Source organism: Anabrus simplex, chromosome 13, assembly GCF_040414725.1.
Source record: "Anabrus simplex isolate iqAnaSimp1 chromosome 13, ASM4041472v1, whole genome shotgun sequence".
NCBI classification, from domain to species: Eukaryota; Metazoa; Arthropoda; class Insecta; order Orthoptera; family Tettigoniidae; genus Anabrus; species Anabrus simplex.
Genome location: NC_090277.1, coordinates 96,800,990 through 96,823,917, shown reverse-complemented (window position 1 = coordinate 96,823,917; position 22,928 = coordinate 96,800,990). Strand labels below are relative to the sequence as shown.

The following is a 22,928-nucleotide window of genomic DNA, read 5'->3' as shown; positions in this document are numbered from 1 at the left end:
GTACTAATCACAGGCAACGCTGACCCACGGTGCCGCTCATATAGCGGTACAACGCACGGGTACTGGAATCCACCAGGCCAGGCTTTTTACTGCAACGAATCACAAACCTATTTCGTACCAGTTTAGTGATACTACTCGCAAGTACATGCAACCCATGGTGTTCCCCGCATGATGGTACGAATCAAGAGTAGGTTCATGGTTCTAATTCAATCATCCCTTGGTCGCCTCTTACGACAGGCAGGGAATACCGCGGGTGTATTCTACATGTGCGTTCCCCACCCGCAGGAAGTAGTGTGTTTGGTCCGCGAGAGGTATTTTATTTCCCTTAAGTCCTCCGGCAAGCCGGTTAGGACCCCCCTATCCGCCACCTGGGACGCACCACGTGGGAATATCACCTCTCCCCCTGCTACGCCTGCGTAGCAAGTTCGTGGAAAGGCCTAGGAATGGGAAGGAAGCGGCCGTGGCCTTAATTAAGGTACAGCCCCAGCATTTGCCTGGTGTGAAAATGGGAAACCATGGAAAACCATCTTCAGGACTGCCGACAGTGGGGTTCGAACCCACTATCTCCCGGATGCGCGCTCCTAACCGCACGGCCAACTCGCCCGGTATTGACCTCGTCGTCAGTCCTGAATACAGATCAGTGATGATTGAACCATCTCAACCTGTTCCTCTCTGAAATTATCCACTTCAATTCCTTTCGTTATGTTCTCATTTTAACTCGGCCCCTTCTTGTCTTCTCGTAACTTCATTTCTGCTGTCTGGATACGTCTTTCATGTCCTTTTGTCACAGGTCAACTCTCAAAGTCTCTGCCCTATATGTTGTGTATGAAAATACAAAAAGCGGGGCACTACAGCCCTGACGGGTCTTGGCAGTGTGAAAGCCTGCAGATTACGAGGTGACGCATGGTCAGTACGACGAATTCTCTCTGCCGTCATTCTTGGTTTTCTAGACTGGATATGTTGTTTATAGGGATGGAATATGTATTGTACATTATGTACTCAGCCTCCATTGGTACATCTTTATTCCATAACATGTTTCTTACACTGTGAGTGAAAGCACTTCCCCTTTGTATTTCCTTCTGATTTCTACATCCATTCTAGTACTGTATTTGCTTCTACTATTTCTAGATCTTTGTCTCCAGTTGTTATTTCTCCTCTTTCTCCCCTGTTTACTGATCGAGTTGGTATAGCCTATATTTATGTTATAGACATTATAATAAGGTAATAAACTTTTAGGCTTTTGCCGGGTCAACAAAACGAGGTGAAATTCTTCACGTTTCCCAGAGAACTTTGCTCCTGTTCCGCGTCTTCAGAACAAAATTTCGACTTTTCACGAGGAAGTCTTCTTCGATTGGAGGTGTGTCTCGTAGAATCTGGACATTTCCAAGAATTAAGTGGTGAACAAAGTTTCCTTAGTCTCCGGATTGAGAAGACGGTGTGAAGGTTATCAAATCTCCATATTTATCCTCATTTCAAGTTGTGATAACAAATACCACACGTGTAAATGCTTCAAAATCCTCAAACATGTAAGAAAATGGCTCAAAAAGTATAAAATAGTCTAATAAATTCCATAAAATTACCAAATAATGAAATATTTTAACACACCGGGCGAGTTGGCCGTGCGGTTAGGTACGCGCGGCTGTGATCTTGCATCCGGGAGATAGTGGGTTCGAATCCCACTGTCGGCAGCCCTGAAGATGGTTTTCCGTGGTTTCCCATTTTCACACCTGGCAAGTGCTGGGGTTGTACTTTAATTAAGGCCACGGCCGCTTCCTTCCAACTTTTCCTATGCCATCTGTGTCGGTGCGATGCAAAGCCACTAACATTTTTTTTTTTTTTTTACACAATGATGTAAAATACAAAATGTCAGTTATTACGTCATTTTTGACAAATTTTTTATGATCAAGATTTCTGTACAAGTTAGCATTGTCTGTTGTGAACCAATAAAAAGATGACACATCAACGAAGTCCTAATCCTGAATATTACCATTCTTTTACTCTTCCCTGCGCTGATCTCCCATCGTTCAATATTTCCGCTGACGTCGTCCATCTGTTCCTGTACGTTACATTCATGCTTTCCGCAGATCATAATATCAAACAGCATGACGTTCATTTTTGTTCCTTCATAGTCTGATCCATTACCAATAAAAATAGCAAGAGTGACAAAACATTGTGTTTAACTGATTAAAAAAAACAAAAAAAACAAAGCTGTATTAGCTCGGAAGTCGAACGGGGACATCTTGAATTGAGTTCGCAGCGTTGCCACTTCGTACATCAAGTGCAGCTGTGAAGACAACTTACGGTTTTCAAGATAATGTTCATCATCCGTTGCTCCCTTGTTACTACTGCTGATATTAAAGGATGATATCAATAACAGCATCGTTCTTTGCAGAGACGTCGGGCTGAGTGGCTCGAACGATAGAGCGCTGGCCTTCTTGGCAGGCTCGACCCTGGCTCAGTCCGATGGGATTTGAAAGTGTTCAAATACGGCAGCCTCTTGTTACTAAATTGACTAGCACGTAAAAAAAGAACTCCAGTCGGACAAAACTCCGGCACATCGGAGTCTCCTAAAACCTTAAAAAGTCAAACTAGTAACATTGTTAATGGTACTGTTGTTTGGAGAAACCATGATGGAGTGAAACGAATCGAAATGTTATAATGGAAGTCTTGAAAAGTCCGACTCCTTGGCTGAATGGTCAGCGTTGAGGCCTTCGGTTCAGAGGGTCCCGGGCTCGATTCCCGGCTGGGTCGGGGATTTTAAACGCGTCTGATTAATTCTTCTCCTCTTCAAATTTAGACAGTACACCACACTACCAGCCACCACAGAAACATGCGATAGTAATTACATCCCTCAATTTAAGCTTGGTGTTAGGAAGGGCATTCGGCCGTAAAACAGGGCCTAATCCGCATGTGCTACACAATTCGCACCCGCGACCCCAGAGGTATGTCACAAGCGGTGGAAGAAGAAGAATGAGTCTTGAAAATGAATTATTTAAAAAAAAATCCATTTACCGTCCAGGTTGGCTTTTCTTCCAGATTTGGCGAGGGATCCCACGTCTACCGCCTCAACGGCTTTATCCTGGAGCGTGAGACATTTTGTCTGGGATACAACTGAGGAGGAGTACCGGTACCTCTCCGGAGCGGCCTCGCCTGCCATGCTGAACGGGAGCCTTGTTGGGGGGGGGGGGGGGGATCGGAAGGGGCAGGCAAGAACGAGGGAAGGAAGCGGCCGTGACCTTAAGTTAGGTACTGTCACAACATTTGCCTGAAGGAGAAGTGGGGAAACCACTTCAAGGAAGGCTGAGGTGGGAATCAACCCCCGCCCTCTTCTCAGTTGATTTCCTGAGGCTGAGTGGACCCTGTTCCAGTCCTCATACCATATATAGAGCGAGTCTCTGCTCTATGGCAAACAGCAAGGAGGTGATTCGGCGGGTCTCCTTTTTCCGTTGCTCCCTCTTCACACGCTGATCTGCCTGCATGTTTGTCCTATTTTGTGTTCCTTTTCTTGCCCCTCCTTTCTATCTATCTATGACTTGATTTGACACTTGTTCGTTCCTTTCCAATACTTATTCTGTAGGTCCACGTCCTTTTGTAGTGCCCCACCTAACACACTCCACGCTCTCTGCTTTTTTTTTTGTGCTAATTTGCAGGAAGTGTGTGTCAGAGTTAATGAATAGAAAAACTTACAATTATATCCTGGTATATTTTCATCTAACAATATTTTAAAATACCTTTGTTTGATCTTGATATTACATTGTCCCTTAAAAAAAAAAAAACCTGACATTTTGCACTGTACTGGACAATTTACAAATAGCAAATACCATTCTGATATAGAGGATGTTATATTTTCTGTCTACAGGCTCTCCTGCCCGTGCTGTGGTCAAGAGGCCATCCAGTTCCAGCGAACACGTTGTGGTGTCCGAGTCTCCTCCCAGCAAGGTACGTGAATTGGCCTACGCTCTACAGAGAGTCTTGTTTCAACAGAGAACGTTCAGACTCATGGCCTTGCTTCTCGTGCCCGCCAGGTTTCATTGATATCAATGGACACCTAGAAAGTTATTATGATTCTTTTCTATGTGTATCCTTAAATAAGTATGAAATTTTGATTTCAAATTTCTTATAAAAAATAGGGAAAACTCATGTTTATGGTAAAAGTGTGCTAGTAATGCCATGAAAATTATGCATTTTTTTGTCGTTTTAAAACGTATGAGTACACAGTAAAATTTATTTTGATGTGAAATTAAACAAAAGCATTCACTAATTCAAAGTAAAGAGATATTTGCTGGTTTTAGGTGACAAAGTACCAAGCATGTGGCTGTGGGAGATAGTGGATTCAAAACTCCACTGTAGGCAGCCCTGAAGATGGTTTTCCATGGTTACCAGTTTTCACATCAAGCAGATGCGGGGGCTGGACCTTAGTTAAGGCTATGGTCAGTTCCTTCCTATCCCATTCCTGCCATAAGACCGATCTGTGTCGGTGCTACATAAAGCAGATAATAAAAAATAAAAAAAGTTGACAAGATTTTTATGTGACAAAACAATTATTGTATAGTGATTAAAAGGAAGATAACAGAAGTAATATATTGGCAGCCTGGCTACATAGACAAGCTAGTCGATTTAAATGAAGCAAGGTTATCTATATATTAAAAAAGTTTACTAAAACCAGGTTTGGAAAATCAATCCGTCCGTTCTACTGGACCGATTTGCTTCATTTCGTTTTTTATTCTCTCCAGAATCACCTGCTGGTGAATCACGAGACATTCACAGGTCTTTAAGTTCAGCCAACTTTGAATAATCATAAAATGAAATCATTAAATGATCGCTCCAGCTATTGCAGGTTAAGGCTTATCCTAGCCCGCAATACAGCAGTGATTAACACTTTAATTCATATTCTGATGTATGTGATTTTCATCCTTAATAATATCATTGCATGCAGTCATGTTTGATTACTTCCTCTGATCATGGAGGAATATTGTTCTGTGCTTATACTCTTTGATTCTCTGACCTACCTCAGCTTCTAAATATACTGAACAGATGGCAGAACTTTCCTAATAACCTACATGCTGCTAATAGGAAACATCGGCGTACACACAGATGGGAAGTATCAAGTCGATCAGCCTTTTGTATAACCATTACTAGTAATGTAGCGCAGGGACAACCTTTTGAAAAAGTGGGTGTCTGCTTTCCTGAACCAGTATTCAGTTACGGCCAATTGTATGTTGCATTATCTCAGGCAAGATAGTTTAAAAATGTTAAGATCCAGGTACGACCGAATGGCCGCAGCACAAGGAATACTGTATGGAAAGAAGAGTTATAAACTAATTTATGAATGAATCAGTTATTATATACCAGTATTAAATGTTCACAAAACTATTGAAAAGGGCAGGCAAACATTATGACTGTGACAGGGATATCAAGACAAGTTATGTGACCTTTCCAAGATATTAGAATCATTCCGTATTGATGGTTTTCACTTTACAAAGTAAAAAATTAAATGTATCCTCCTAATTCAATACAAAACATATTCCATCATCAGATGGAGCAATGCTGGCAGTGTTGATGTGATGTTTAAGCACTTGAGATCAGGGAGAGTCTGTAGTACTGTAGGAGCCTGTATGAATGCTAACGGAGGGTGTTTTGAACATTTCGTGTACGTGTATATTAGTACATTCTGTTTCTGTTTATTTCCCATGATTAATGTACTATGTAGAGTTGTACATAAAGAGTTTCTGGACCCATGCCCATATAACATAATTTCTTCTGCTATGTGTGAGGAATATGTCCTGAAGATTGAAGGATCCTAATGGATCAGTATGTTTTTTTTAACAAGTTGCTTTACGTCATACCAACACATATAAGTCCTATGATCACGATGGGATAGGAAAGGCTTACGAGTGTGGAGGAAACAGCCATGGCCTTAATTAAGGAACAGTCCCAGCATTTGTCTGGTGTGAAAATGGTAAACCATCTTCAGGGCTACCAACAGTCGGGCCGAATGTAAGCTCACAGCTGCACACCCCTAACCGCATGGCCAACCTGCTTGGTGGGTCAATATCGCTAATGGAACATATATATTGAGTTATAGGAACACTTGACGTGTGTGTGTGTGTGTTATGTATTTATTGTACTTGTTTGTTTACTGGCAGATGACTTTCTTTTAAATTGTTGAACTACGATTAAATGCAATTTATGTTCTTTAAGGGGAGATTGTACCTTGTATACTGACAATATTGGATGTGTCTCATTTAGGTAGATTAATCTCAAGAACTATGCATGATAAGAAAGTAAAATTTTAGTGGCTGGTAGAGCATGATTCTCCCTTCCAAATGCCATTTTTTAGCTAGATAGTTTGCATAAGTTGGTTTTTAGAAATCATTTTGTAAATGATTTTTAAAAAATCCATATTTTTCAAATAATTAATTGACAATTACCAATTTCTCAGAAACTAACCATCTTAAGACAATGAAAATTATACATATTACAAAGGATAGGCATAAGATCATTTATGCATTTTTTAAGAACTTGAGTAAAATAGTTCATGAGATAAATGTACCTAAATGAGACAAATTTAACATTTTCAGTATACAAAGTACAATCTCCCCTTAAAGAAAAATATAATTGTGATGATGTGGCATAGTACCCCTGTTTCTACTGACCCTCGGCGTAAGAAAAATGCATAATTTTTATATAGATTTGCATTACTGGTACCTATTTTTCTGTCTCATGCACCAATATTTAGTTTCTCTGTGGACAATTCTATAAAAACTGAACAGGTTGTCTAACCTGAGGATGGTAATAAATTATTCATGCCCTTCAAATAGCTCATTATCATGCACGTGAAAACTTACGTCACCCCCTCCATTTCTAGGTTATTAACTGATAACTGATGGCATAAGGAAGTGAAGGCCATGTGATAATACGTAAACTTCCTTTCACTGTGTGGTAAGCAACAGCTGGTTGAAGCAGGACTCTCATACTTGTTTTAAGTCTGATTGTATATGTGGTTTTCTTTTATATGTATGTGTGTCCTTTATGATGTGTGTGTGTGTCTCTGTGTGTGCTGAAAGTATGTCAGAGTTATACAGCTTATTGTATATTTTAATAGTTTGTATCTTCTTTTTTATTTGTCTAATTATGATGTGGCACAAGACCTTACACTTTTTATTTATTAGAAAATGATTTTCTTACCTGCTTCTTTATATGCAATACATATATTTCAGACACTTGAAATAAAATTTTAAACTGAACACATGTGGAGCTAGCAGTTTTGAAAAAAAAAAATTCTTTTGTCGACATTACAGTTTACAAAATCTATTTTTGAAAAACACATTTTGCATTATTTAATATACCATATTATTTTGTTATACAGCAACTGTACAACAACATAGAGTATATTATACTTATTCAAATCACTCCATCATACTAAACTCAAATTTTGCAATACAACTTTGCATTATTTAATATATTCTATTCAAAATTCAAATTTGTAATACATATTTTGCTTTATGCAATATACATCATTTTATATAAGTATTATTCAACACACTCATTTTTACAGAATTCTACTTTGCAAGACATATTATTCATTATTTAATTCAAAAGCAGCTGTTATTCCTTTATTCCCCATTTTCTGAGATTCACGTTCAAATGGATATCAATCGAATTTTCACCTGAAAATCATGTGGAGTCAGGAACGGCATCCAGTTCTAAAATTCTGCCAAAATCTAAGCACGCTTGTAGTTTTACATGACTGTTATATGGTAATCATAGCCTCGGGACCCCTGTTTTAATGTGGAAACCGAACCACAGCAAGATGTGTCGGATTGTTAATTTCAAAAGTCCCACGTGGCATTGGCTGTGATACGAACAATGGCCTAACTTGGTGAGAAGCCCACCTTATCCAAAAGGAGCCAGAGTGTCTCTAGTCGCCCCAAAAATAACTGGGATAAGATAAGAGATTTATTAACCTGCATGGTATAAGTATTCAATTAAAAACTGCTCTTTTCACAAATCTTTTCAATTTTGAGCAAAGTTGGTGACTTGGGTTTCTTCTTTTGAATATTTTAATAATTTAGGGCATTGGCTTATATTCCTAAATATATACAACTCATATTGGAACTGAAGTATTACATAAAAAATTCGAGGTATGTCTTTAGATAAGTGGTTTTACCTTTGGAATTGATGAGACATGTAAGGAACTTTATCTTCAGTAATATTTTGTTGTCGGATGAGATACTAAGTTGTCCTTGACTTCATGCCAAAGTTAATATAGTTTTCCAAAACTTCCGATAATTTTAAGTTTTGTAATCGAATAACCTACTCCCCTTTGACCTTTCTCTGAAAGGTGCTAAAGTATATTCATTTGGTCTTTTTTTAACTTTGCTCAAAATTATTTCAACTACTGACATTATATTTTTATATATTTTGTATTTGCTTTTAAGTTCCTTCTTCAATATGGATAAATCCTTCATTTTTATTATTATTTCATCTTCTCTCCAAACTCAATTGTTGTAAATAATATTTTATAACAACAACAGCAACTTCATCTTCAAAAGAAATCAAACAATTACATTTAGCAGAGGAAAATTAGAGATTGATTGTCTAGCATTTGCAGACGACTTAGCAATCTTAACTTGTCACATCCCAGTTGCCCAAACACAGATTGAACTCTTAAAAGAAACAGCAGAGGAAGTCTGTCTCCAGGTGGTGTTTAAAATTTTTTTAAATGCAACACTTTCAACAAACAAGCACCAAATTACATGGAAACAAAGTATGCAAAAATCAAATGAGTTGCACAATTTAAGTACCTCATTGAAACAATTAAAGAAAATGGAATCAAAGTAAAATTAGATTCGAAAACTTGGAAGAACTAAGACATTACAGTACGCTCATTAAACCGGAATGTCTCCATGCAGTGGAATGGGTCATTTTGACCAGGCAGGCAGAAATCAAAAACAGTGAAAGGAACGCAAAATCGCAAGGAAATTTCTAGGCCCAAAAGTCACAGGCAAACAAGATAGACTCGGAAACAAACAGGTAAGAAACAAACACATAAGAAAACAGAGATAAACTTTTGCAAACAAGAAAAATGAACTCAGACAGACTCACAAAAAAATAGTAGAGTTCTATGAAAATTGTCGAAGTAAAACACAACTTTAAATTGGCAGGAATCACAGAAGAAATGCAAAACTGGAAGATCTTTAGATCTGAAATACACAAATGATAGACTGACCAAAGAAATCTTGGACTAAGGAGGCAAAAGCAAAAGACTGATGAAACATGAGCACAAAGGAAGGCAAATGCCTCTAAAATAAATAAACTATTAATAGATAATGATGCTTGTTGTTTAAAGGGGCTTAATAGCTAGGTCATTGGCCCAAACTATTACTAGAAACAACAAAATAACGGCTTAAGGGTTCCGTCCTGTGCTCGCTTCCTTTGCCATCTACCGGCAGGTCTCTGTTCTCCTTGCACCCCACTTACGCTACCGTTCCTTTGTATGGACCCCACCACCCCAACCTGGCATCACTCAACTTGGCAGATGTCACTAAAAATGAAACCTATTGAAATAAATTCGAAGTCCAGAAAAATAACATGTAAACAAAGTAAATGATAAAATACACTAATGTCTCATCAAAAGTATATTTTCTATCACTTCATATTAATTTTGATTAGTATAACCAGAATTTCAGACACAATTGCTCAAGGAAGGAAGTCCTAGAATTCAAATTACACTTTGTTATCAACATATCAGAATTATTGAGAATGCATTTGCCATTCATTTTCAGCATAGTCACGATCACTCTCAGATCACAATGTTTTGCAAATTGATGATTTAAATGTAAATCAGATTAGGAAATGATTCACATTCCATTTTCACCATAAAGTGTAGAGAAGACATAACTTTAAATAAATTATATTTCACAGGGGTTGATATTTTAAAAATATTTGCTACTTTACATGGATGGCAGTATAAGGAGGTTAAATAAAAGGAGTATGTTGAAAAGGCAGGTGCTCAAAAATATCAACTTTGCATCAGTAAATTCATCAGCACATAAAAGAACTTTGACCTGTCGTTGTGGTACTTCTGTTACTTGATTTGTACTTGTTTATTCTTTCCTATTACTATTATTTATCTTTTGTGTATGTTGAATACTAAATTTATTTCCTTGCAATTGTGTTGTTCTCTATGACAAATCGTTGGCTTACTCTTCATCACTTACTTAGTTTAAAGATGGGAGGTACACCATTTGCTAGCTTAAATTTTGAGTAATATTAAAATTTTTGTAAGTCAGCAACTACAACTGCAAAGGAGGTATTTGAAAAATAGCAAGAAGTACTACATGGCAATGGACTGAAAATGAACCTCTCAAAGTCCAAACATCTTCACTACACTTTCAAAGATCCCATGGTACTAATGCTAGATATTTTGCTGAATTGCAGATCATCAGCTTGTTGCTCTAGGAAGTAGGTACTACATACTCTGTCCTCCCTCAGTAACCAGCTATTACAAACAGAGGACTAAGTAGACTTTGTGCATCATGTTTATTATTTGCAGTATGGATCATGTGAAACAAACAGGATACAGATTACAGAAAATTTAAATACTTTGGCTCTGAGGTGGAAAAACTTGGTGGACGTGATGAAGATACAAATCACAAGATCACTGTAAGTTGGCACAAGTGGAAACAAAATTCAGCAGTGTTCTGCTATAAGAGGATTCCACTGATGCTTAAAGGAAACCTTCACATGACTTTAGTGTGGCCTGGACTGACTTATGCTTCAAAATGCTGAATATAGTACAAACACTGAAGGTGTCTTCTGAATGCCATGAAGACTAAGATAATTAGAATGTCAGCAGGAGTTTTGAAGAAGGATCACATTTGAAACAAGTACAGAGAAGAATGTTTTATGTGGAGAAGGTTCAGCACAAATGAGTAACATGGTTGGAGAAGATGAACGAACAAGAGAAGTACGGAACTTAATCAAAAGATCCCTTGACCCTCAGCTACGTGGGGTATGAAGAAGAGGAAGGTTTAAATGTAATCACTTGTGTTCTGGTAACCCTGGAGAATCTGCAGCAACAGCTCCACCACCAGGAGGTTGTTTTAAGAGGAAGCACAACTGGGCAACCATCCTCTACATAACACTAATCAGAGAGAAAAAATGGAAGGTATCTGACACTTTGAGAAATGAAGGTATCAGCCAAACAAGGGTCAGAAACGAACAAAAGTTGACCAAGGTAGGCTGGATAGGATAGACGAAAGTGAGGAGCCTGGCACAAATAAGTGGAAGTAATGTCAGGACTCATCTGAGGGCCCCATGGTCATCAACTCGTGCTCCCAAGTTAAGAGCCCCTAGGGCTTCACCACCAGGACACCCATCAAAGAAGAACAAAGCAAGAAAGAAGCAAATACAAAAATTGCTAGAAGAAAACTCTTCATTCTTAACGTACATTCATGAAATAATTTTCAGAGTTTGAAAAAAACATAGAATTAAAAAATTCTAATATCCATGTTAATTTTTGCAACTAAAGAGGGTCTGCACCATTGACTGAATATTTTCACAATTCTTTTGTTGAAATAACATACATATAAAAAAAACTTGAGAGTTTCTGAAGCATTCCTTCAGAAAATGTTTTTTCTCTTATACTGTATTTACTTTTTTTATCAGTGTTTCTTTATTTAAAAGTTAAATTATCTGTATCAAAGAAAAGAGCCTAGAACATCTTGTTTATAAAAGTAAGATACACTACCGTGAAAAATATATTTAGTTTTTGAATTACGATGAAAACCATGCAAAGAAAAATTAAAAACTGAGCTACAAAAATATGAGACATTGTAGGACATAGGAAGTGACACACAGATCTTTTGAAGTAATGGAGAGAATTTAAAAATAAATCACCATATTAAAGAGCACAATATACAGCATGTTCCATTGCAAAATTGTATTCCTCTTGTGTAGGAGAGACAGAAAGGTTATATAAACATGGGTCCAGAAATTTGTAATTACTGTAATCAGTGGAATTTGGTTTATAATGATGCACTTCATTGATTATCTGACAAGAAGTGTTTGAAATACCCATTTCCTGCTCTACTACAGGTTTCTGTTTGTTTCTTGCCAAGTTATGAACACACACACAAGCCTGCACAATTCTTTTATGAAGTGTTGCTTCATCTTCTACATTTCCTTGTAGTCAAGATTAGCTACACATACTCTACATTTAGTTAATGTCACACCATTAAATTCTAGCAAATACCATTCCAGCTTATGATATACTTGAGTCTGTTATTTCAGCTATTACAAATTTCTGGACCTTTGTTTATATAACCTTCTTATCTTCCTGGTACTACCGGAGATTAAAGAATGGCAGAGGTGCTGGTACATGGAGCTCACCTCCATTGGGGAAAAAAGTTGTACCACCTGGGGATGAGGACTTTATTATATAGAGAAATCTGCCTTGCAAATTTGCCATGTGTTTTTGAAACACCACATATTCTATAAAGGAAAAGAAATAATTAAAAATGCAACTTTTTGATTCCTAAAGGAGTTTCTCCTTCCTTAAAAAGAAAAAACTTTGTGCAATGCAAATTTCATGAAGGTGGTAAGGTCTTGTTTCCAACATCATGTTATTTATATTTTGTTGAGTTGTTTTGTGATACGTCACATTGCATGAGTGGGCCAGCCCCGAGGCCATGTGAACAAGTTCTTTTTGTTTTGCTCCTCTTTTAATATGTTTGGATCCCGTTACTGGAGAATTTCTTCCTATAATTACTAACTGTTTGAGATAAACGCTCTCCTGCCAAGGTCATAGCTGCCTCCCCCTCTTACTAACACATGCATGCAGTCTTCTCCATTTTAGGATCGCTTCTTCTGCTGCTGCTGCTGCTGCTGCTGCTAATGTTTGCTTCTATTTACATACTAGCAGCTTACTAGTTTCTGTCTTGCTCACACACACACACACACACACACACACACACACACACACACACACACACACACACACACACATCCTGTTTCTTTTCAACTTATATACATACACGGTATTTACAGAATCACTGCATTGGTCTATACTAAAAGGAACTAAGTATGTTTTTATAGCTTTCAATAAAGAACTGTAATGTTATTTTTGCATCACTGATAGCCTTTTTGTAGATTTTGTTAAGTCATATGTCAGCTTAAGGGGGCACAGATATGGTCCAAACACTTAAAAACAAGATTTTGGTGCGAGTAGATAGTTCAAACCTTGAGGCCCAAAGCAATATTGAAGTAATATTCATTCTAGTCATAATTGATGGAGAAAATTTGTAAGAGCACAAAAAGGAAAAGAAATGTATTTGTGCTCTTTTAGATTTTGAGAAACTATGATAGCAGGCTCCTAACAACCAAACTTTAATTTTGTATCAGAAATAAATGTTAATGTGTTTTTTCCTAGAATTCAAAATGTTCCCTACGCAACAGTTCTAATCTGTTACCTTAAAATCTGGCACACATGTGCACTTGTAAGCCTCACTGCTGGGTCCTGTGGTTCAAATCCCGGTCACTACACATGAGATTTGTGCTGGACAAAGCGGAGGCGGCACAAGTTTTTCTCCAGGTACTCCAGTTTTCTCTGTCATCTTTCATTCGAGCAGCACTCTCCAATAACATTTCACTTCGTCTGCCAGTCATTAATTATTGCCCCAGAGGAGTACAACACGCTTTGGCAGCCTGCACAAATCCTGTCCTCGCCACTAGATGGGGGCTTCATTCATTCCATCCCTGACCCAGTCGAATGCTAGTTGTTTTACGTCGCACCAACACAGATAGGTCTTACGGCGACGATGGGACAGGAAAGGGCTAGGAGTGGGAAGGAAGCGGCCGTGGCCTTAATTAAGGTACAGCCCCAGCATTTGCCTGGTGTGAAAATGGGAAACGACGGAAAACAATTTTCAGGGCTGCCGACAGTGGGGCTCAAACCTACTATCTCCCGAATACTGGATACTGGCCGCACTTAAGCGACTGCAGCTATCGAGCTCGGTCCTGGTCGAATGACTGGAAACAGGCTGTGAAATTTCATGCGCATTCATATACCCTTAAATAACTGTAACTTTTGTAGTATTTTGCATTAAGGTATTAGGAAAAAGAAAATGTATGATGCAGTACTACATAATATGAATAAAAATATTGTTAAAAATATAAGTAATGTACAGAAACTGCAAATAAATCTACAATTTATTTTTGTAACTTCTCTAACCTGTAAAACGAAGTTTCAAAGTAATAAATTAAAAAAAAAAGAATTGTTTTACCCATGATATTTTGAAAATTTACCAATTTTTAATTAAGAGAAATGCTGTATTTGCTCTATTTAGGCAAAATTTTAATATCTTATAGCCAAAACAGCCGTCTCCTAAAATTTCATATAGGCATGTCTAAAATTGCAGGAAAGATTTCAATCAATCAATCAATCAATCAATCAATCAATCAATCAATCAATCAATCCTGAACTGCATTTAGGACTGTTGTCCAGGTGGCAGATTCCCTATCTGTTATTTACCTAGTCTTTTCTTGGATGATTTCAAAGAACTTGGAAATTTATCAAACATCTGCCTTTGTAAAGTATTCCAATCCCTAACTCCTCTTCCTATAAAAAAATATTTATTTTCAGTATGGTCTTCACTTAAATAGAAAGAAAGTTTGGCAAAAGATGACAGAATCTTAAATATCAGATAAATTAATAAGACTAGTTGACACAAGCCTTAGGCGATGACATAGATAATTGCTGAAAAAGTACATGAGCTAAAATTAGTAACAGAAACAGACTACATGGGACTAAAAATAACCACCACAAAGTAGTGGTTCATGACAATTGGTGGAAGAAAAGAACATTGACAGAAGAGCAGGCAGAATACTATAAAATAGCAACTTCAGAAATGTACAGAACTAGCCTACCTTGGAGTAGTGATATCTACCAGAAACCCAGAAAAAGCAGAGATACTGAGTTGGTTAAATTGAGCAGAGAGAAGCTTCCATGGTAAGATCCAACTTTTCTCTCACCACCACCAAAAATAAGCATAGTTAAACAAGACTGCACAAAGGACACAGCTATGAGAGGATCCTTCAATTCCTTGGCCACATCATGAGGCAAGATGGGGAAAATCATGAGAAGTTGATCATGGAACGGAGGCAGACACTGCCATCTTTTCTTCATCAATCCTATTTCTTCTCAGCCCCTGACAAGCTCGTTTTTTGCTTCTCAGCGTCATCAGGAGGGCGGACTTCAACATTCACTGGGGAGATCACCCGGGCAGATCTTCATTGTTTACTTGGGAAGCCCAGAATAAGAAGAGAGTCAGATAAAGCTAAGTAGAAGAGGAAACAGAGTAAGAACATAAACCAAACAGAGGAGGAGAAACTGATACCAACAGCAATATAAGTAATGAAAAGGAACAAACAAGCTTAGTTGGAACATGAAAGGAATACACAATAAGGTAAACACATGACCAATCAGATTCCTTTATGACTGGAAGTTTCAGATAAGATCAAAGAACAGGGAGAAGGGAAAGTGGGGAGTTTTAACTTTAAACGGTTGGGAATCGTCTTGAGTACAAGTTATCTACAACACGAGATAAGTACATTTAAAAGGAAGGAAGTCAGCAGTTGGTTCTAATGCACTTGCTTCTGGGAGATCATATGGGTAGGAAATGGAAGTGTGCCAGGAAGACACACGAGTTTCTCTTTGTACTCTACAAGGGAAGTGTCCTCTTATACATCATGGCTGAAGAGGTAAGACAGTGTTCTTGGATCATCATCACTATATTATTATTTATCGTACAGTACCTATCACACGACAAGGAGGGCTTATAGTCACAGATCTAATGCACTTATCCACTCTCTAGGCTGCAGGTGTTGTCAGTAGAAAATTGGACAAGCCCCTTTAATATACCCCTGCCTTGAATTCAAACACACTGTGCTGAATAGTGTGTAAAACAGTTGTACTAAAGAGATTGAATATATTCCTCACTTGTAAATGAATTCAGCAAAGATTGCACAACAGGTCTGAACCCTATTAACAGCTGTCCATGTTTTCCTTGGTAGATCATACTGGGGCACAACATTTGGCTGTAGAAAAGACCAGATCTGAAGCAGAACATCTCAGAATTGCTGTAGAAACATCCCAAGTTGTACCACAATGCTTCTCCAAGATGTTATTGTTGCTCTTAACGTTTACAAGGCATTTTTTTGAGACAGTGTTCTGAGTAGGGTTGCTCCTAAATATTTAATGAATTTAATGTGTCTAAGAACTGATCATATATAATCGGAATGTATTGTCATAAAACTGCAGAGCTGAATTCATTGTGCATGAGTATCTAGGCGATTTGTAAATACGTATTTGGGACTGACAAGATTTCTCAATTACAGTATATTCATTTCTTTGCCTTTCTTTGTTTCAGCCACATATGGATCACATTATTGTAACAGTTTTCTCCCCTGGGCTTTACTTTTCACCCATTATTGCTAAATTCTTTCTCAATGCTTTTTTATTTTTTTCAATCCATATCTTGTCTGTTCTTAGTTTTGGCTTTTTTTCAACACCCTGGGTTGCTTCATATTTGTTTGCGAAGGGTTTCATGCACATGGATGTCTTCACTTCTTGTAGATCCCTTTCCATATCATTGAACCAAACACTCTTAGTTTTCTTATCTAGGGCCAATGACCTTAGATGTTAGGCTACTTTAAACAGTAACAATCACCATCAGTTTCTTATCTAGCATTCTAATTTTGGCAGCCGTATTTTCACCGAGTTGGAAAATCATTCGAATATCATATCACGTTTCTTTACAACTAAGTGTTCAAATTTGAATTTGGGGTGTATGCACAGGAAAAAAATTGTAATGTTATTAATGTTCCCCTAAGCTGCCCCTTTGTGTCCGTAGTAGAGTATCCGACTTACGGTTCCTAGTTTATGGTTTCAATCTATGCTGACAAAGTTAATTTTTGAAGGATGGTCATAAATTTTGGCATCCCATTGCTCCAACCATTCCTTACAACAAGTCAAATTATCAACTCGGCAACATTCAGGTCATCAGTTTGATGATTGGTGCGAGAGGTACTACGATCCCAGGCTCCTTTGCAAAATTCTGCAAGGACTTCCATCTGGTTAATACCTTTCTTATAAGAATTGCAGTAAAAGAACTCGATTGCTATCTTTCATAATCACTTAAATGAGCACTCAATTACAGTTATATTCTTAAGATCTTCCCCTTATTTCTAATTGTATAATAATATTGTTCTGTAGGCTTTGTCTTATGGCAAAAATATAATATAATAATAATGCAGAAAAGTTACCATTATTATTATTATTATTATTATTATTATTATTATTATTATTATTATATAGAAATCCATTCCACGGCTCCTTTTTGTTTCTCAGTAAGAATCATAAGCAGTGAAATTTTGTGCATGATCTGATGAAACAACATATTGGCAACACAAAAATTTAACCAACTTCTTCTTTCTGTCTTTCTCTCTTTCCTTCCATTTCCGGGTTATGTGATAAAGAGAGTGTAGCAGATGTTGCACTAACTGTACAGATTGTGTGTGTGAATGGATGGGCCAAGGTCGCTACCTCAGTTTGTGTTGTTCTGCATCGCCTAACCCCACACTGTATTTCTGTTTCCCCAGGAGGAAAGCTTGGACATTATTGGGCAGTATAAACCCGAAATTTTCTGCTAGAAGGTAAATGCTTTGTTGTATTTTTTTGTTGATTTGCTTGCTTTATTTGTTATGTTTTGTTATGCTATTATTTTCTTTTTTTTTTTTTTTTTTCTTCGTTGAAAGGGATTTGTATGGGTATGTAAATGTCTATATCCAGAGCAGCTTAAAATGCTGGGAAATATTTCTGTGTACTGATGGTAATGTATCAGTGGGTCTTCTAGGGATTTTATTTTAAAGTTAAGAACTTATTTTTATGATTATTTATGGGTGCACATCTGAATATGTAAGTGTGTATGCACAGGGAAAATTTGTAGTGTTGTTAATGTCCCCTAAGTTTTTCATTAATCATATTAAATGCTTATTTTCTGCATCTGCAAATTGTTTCCTCTTTCTGCTCATATTACTGTATATCATATCATCATTTTACCATGGCATCTAAGTAATGGAAAGCAATAAATACGTGTCAAATCAAGTCATGTACCGGGTGTCGTCAGCTGCTTTTTCACTGGTGTTTTGGAAGATATTTTAAATTACTTTATGTAATGTATTGGTACAGTCAGCCCAAACAAAGACTGCTCATCAGGTATGCCATGTGACATCCAGTGTCACTAGAAAACTTTGTTTAGGTTCTCATGGCAAACAAAATGTTAATTAAGGTGTAATTTTCTGTGCCCAATCGACAGAGCAGCCTCCAATTGTAGACCTAACATTCTAAAGGGGCTAAGCAACAATTTTTCAGATTTCATTTTACTGGACCTATTGGTAGTACATCCATATGAGCATATCATACTAAAAGGGCTCTGTCGTAGGTCAATAGCAAGTGCCTCATTTATATAGAATGATTAATATATTAATCTTGCCATTGATGCTTTCGCGGCCTGTACTTATAGACACAATACTGTATAGGCTTCTTTCTCTGCGAAATGTAAAGAATTTCACATTATTTTCTTGACACGGCATAAGCCCAAAAGCTTATACAGTATCATGTCTATAAAATATATTAATCATAGCCCCTTCTGCGATTTTTATTTTGAAATGTTATTTTCTAAGAGATTTCATAAATATAACACCGCCGTGCGGTTAGGGGTGAGCAACTGTGAACTCGCATCCGGGAGATAGTGGGTTTGAACCCCACTGTCGGCAGCCCTGAAGGTGGTTTTCCGTGGTTTCCCATTTTCACACCAGGCAAATGCTAGCTGGGGCCGTACCTTAATTATGGCCACGGCCACTTCCTTCGCATTCCTAGGCCTTTCTTGTCCCATCGTCGCCATAAGACTTATCCGTGTCGGTGTGATGTAAAGCGAAAAGGAAAAAAAAAAATAATAACACCTTATAATGTACATGGGTCCGCCCGCCTCTGTAGTGTAGTGGTTAGTGTGATTAGCCGTCACCCCCGGAAGCCCAGGTTCGATTCCCAGCTCTGCCATGAAATTTGAAAAGTGGTATGATAGCGGGAAGGGTGTCCACTAAGCCTCGGGAGGTCAATTGAGTAGTGGAAGGTTCGATTCTCATCTCAGCCATCCTCGAAGTGGTTTCCCACTTCTCTTCAAGGCAAATGTCAGAATGGTACCTAATTTAAGGCCACGGCCCCTTCCTTCCGAATTCCGTGTCTATCCCTTCCAATATTCCCATCCCTCCTCAAGGCTCTTCTTCAGCATAGCAGGTGAGGCCGCCTGGGCAAGGTACTGGTCCTGCTGTCCAGTGGTATCCCCTGACCCAAAGTCTCATGCTCGAGGACACTGCCCTTGAGGTGATAGAGTTGGGATCCCTCGCTGAGTCCGAGGGCAAAAACTATCCCTGGAGGTAAATGGATTAAGAAAGAAAGAGAAATCCAATGTACATGGTTGGTTGTATATGTGATTTAATGATGGGTTTGTCACACAAGAAAGGCAAAATTGTTTAACTGGAGCATTTGGTAACATAATGTTTTTTAGAATGTTAGGTCTACAATTGTCTATTGCAATTTTCTGTTGAAGGATATTTATTGACGGTGAAAGCATAACGAGAGGAATAATTAGTATTTTCAGTAGCGGCTGAAAGAAGCTGCTGTATGACAGTAGCATGGACATGGCACAGTGCACCACCATCAATAAATATTCGTAAACAGAATATTGCAATAGACTAATTTAAGGCTGCTCTATTGATTGGATACATAAAACTACACCTTAACTTTTTCACTCACTCCCAAGTTCTTTTTTCAGCCTCATGCATGTCCCATGCCAGATTTTTGTGGATGTTTTGACAATATCTTGTATTTACAAAGCTACTGAACATTGCAAGAAACAAAATTCGTATTTCAAGTTACATATTGACTTTAATTTAGATACTAAAGTAAAAAATTTCCACCTATTCAATACTGCACATTATAATGTTTATTTAATTAACATTATATTTAAAAGTGTCCATGTTTCGGTTCAATTGAGCCATCCTCAGCACTGGAAAGACATAAAATAGGTATTGCTAAAAACCAAACCCCATGGCACTACAGCCCTTGAACAGAGTTTCACCTTGTTTTGTTGGCGCAGCATAAGCCGTCTTATACAAATTGTTGGCTCCATCTGCCTAAATCTATCATTTTAAAAATAGGATCTTTGTGTAGATGTCTTGTATGTATCATAGTCAATACGCCTGGCTCCATGGCTAAATGGTTAACATGCTGGCCTTAGATCCAGCGATCACGGATTTTAACCTTAAATGGTTAATTCCGATGGCTCGGGGGCTGAGTGTGTGTGTTGTCTTCAGCGTTAATCATCCTGGATAGGGCCCCATCCTCACAGACACGCAGGTCGCCTATACGCCTGCACTAGGCCTCCCTGGAGGCCACACACTGTTATTATAGTCAATATGGAATTGAATGATGTCTCACAAATATTCTTCATAGTAGAAGGAGTCTGGGACAGGATCCGCAAGATACGTGTGTAATAGGCCCTCGAATGAAAAATCTAGTTCAGATATTGAAAATGATTTATTATATGTTGAATGTCCAGAATGCATGTTTTACATTAAGTTATCTTTACAAGTAATGAAAATCATTTTATTTTCCGTATTGAAAGAATCTCAATAATAATATAAGAGAATTTATTGGACTCCAACCTATTCAATACATTACAGGATGTTAACATTTTTAGTTAAACATCGTTAAAATGGAGACATGTTTCGCCCCTCATGTGGGGCATCATCAGTCATATCAAAGTACCTCAAAATTAAACCAGACATCTGGTTGGAAATTATGAACATAATATGTAAGAAAGAATACATTAAAAAATACGTACAAGGTCCTATCTTAAACGAAATAACAATAGACTAGTTACACATAGTAAAATACGCTAGTGGTTTCTTAATATTAAAATGAGGCCATCATATGTACAGTATAACAATGAAAGTAATCAAACGATGTTTAACTAAAAATGTTAACATCCTGTAATGTATTGAATAGGTTGGAGTCCAATAAATTCTCTTATATTATTATTAAGTTATCTCACCAGAGACCTAACAGATATTATATATATATATATATTTAAATATATCAATATCATTTTGTTATAAGATATTTTATTCAATAGTAATACCTATTTTATGTCTTTCCAGTGCTGATGATGACTCAGTTGAGCCAAAACATGGACACTTTTAAATATAACTAGGAATTCAACACTATTCTCGATTATTTTTATAACTAACCCACCTGACCCCTCTGCCTTAAAGGCGCTAGGGATGGCTTACCCCCGCAGTGCTTGTCTCCCAATAGTAAATAATATGTGTACCAAGTTTGGTTCAAATTGCTCCAGTGGTTTAGGAGAAGATGTGTCATTTACACACACATGTACATCCATTTTTATATATAGTAAGATTTGTATACTTCACCCCCTTTTCATCCCCGCTCAAAGGAGTCCTATGAGTGCCTTTCGCTATTAGGTTTGCGAGGGTTAGGGAGTCTTTCATTTTCACGCCCTTCGTGGCCCTTGTCTTCCTTTGGCCGATAACTTCATTTTTCGAAGTGTCGGATCCCTTCCATTTTTTCTCTCTGATTAGTGTTATATAGAGGATGGTTGCCTAGTTGTACTTCCTCTTAAAACAATAATCACCACCACCACTATGAGTGCCTTACACAACAGTATATTTTTTTCAGATAGTAAGTCTTATGTGTATGAATTTTGGTTGGCAGCTATGCTCAAACGAACATGCATAATCTCGCTGCTCTAGAATCCTGGAGCTGACGTTCCCATGGTTACAGCAGTTCATATCTTTTAACCGATTCGTAGAGCAGGGGTAGTGTGGTGCCAATATCTCCGTAATGGTTGGTTATAGGGCCTTAAAACATGGTTTTCGGGCCCATAGGGCTTACCGAGTTTTGTTCTTTGCATCAAGAGGGTTAAATTGAGCTTTGTCTCGTCCTTATACGACAAATTTGATATTTTGCCTATATTAGCCTATTATTTTATATCTCCCCCCCCCCGTGCTCCCACCTAGAATTGTTTTGAAAATAAAATACAGCCCATGTTACTCACTGGTAATATAGCTTTCTATAGGTCAAGAAATGTTTAAAATCGGTTCAGTAGTTTTTGAGTCTATCTGTTACAAACAAACATACAATTTTTTCCTCTTTATAACATTAGTATAGATGATGATTAAATAAAGATTTTAAGGTGTAGTATTGAATAGGTGGAAATCTTATACTTCATTTTATATAACTGCTAAAAATTAGCAATAGTTTTCTCTCGGCTCTTTTACCAGAACTTGACGAGGGTGCGATGAATGTCTACAGCGTGTTTCACTTCAGCTGTCTTGACTATACTCATAAAAGTCAGGCTCATTCCTTAAAAGCTCTTCACGTTTTTTAAAAATCTCTGCACACTCATCTCAGAAGACAGATGTGAAAGAAAAACACAAATCAAAATACGTTAAGGTGATTTATGAACCATCTACCATCTGAAGAGAGCATGTAATGAACAACAAAACTACAGCATCAGACTTAACTCGGAAGTGGAGAAGAGCGCATTGTTTGAAATCAGAGTTAACTCGGGCATGGGATGCGAAAGGTCAAACAACACTTAGTTTGTTACGAAAACTTGAACGACATATTCCATTTGCAATGGATGTTGCATGATGTACATGGTGAGCAGTTTTTGTTTGGGCTGCTTCTACTCACACATCATTAAAACAAAATTTAAAAGTATTTTCCGAAACAGAAGAGATAAACAACCTGACAACTCTTAGGTGAGATGCATGGTACA

At 37.6% G+C, this 22,928-nt stretch overlaps 1 protein-coding gene across 2 annotated transcripts in view; it reads left to right on the top strand.

The window, feature by feature from the left end:
• MICAL-like (protein) overlaps positions 1-22,928 on the top strand; it is a 376,633-nt gene that overhangs the window by 306,840 nt on the left and 46,865 nt on the right. For both annotated transcript variants that reach the window (XM_067157278.2, XM_067157279.2), the window contains exon 4: positions 3,860-3,939. In XM_067157278.2, the coding sequence (XP_067013379.2) occupies positions 3,860-3,939 (80 nt within the window). The remainder of the gene's footprint in view (positions 1-3,859; positions 3,940-22,928) is intronic.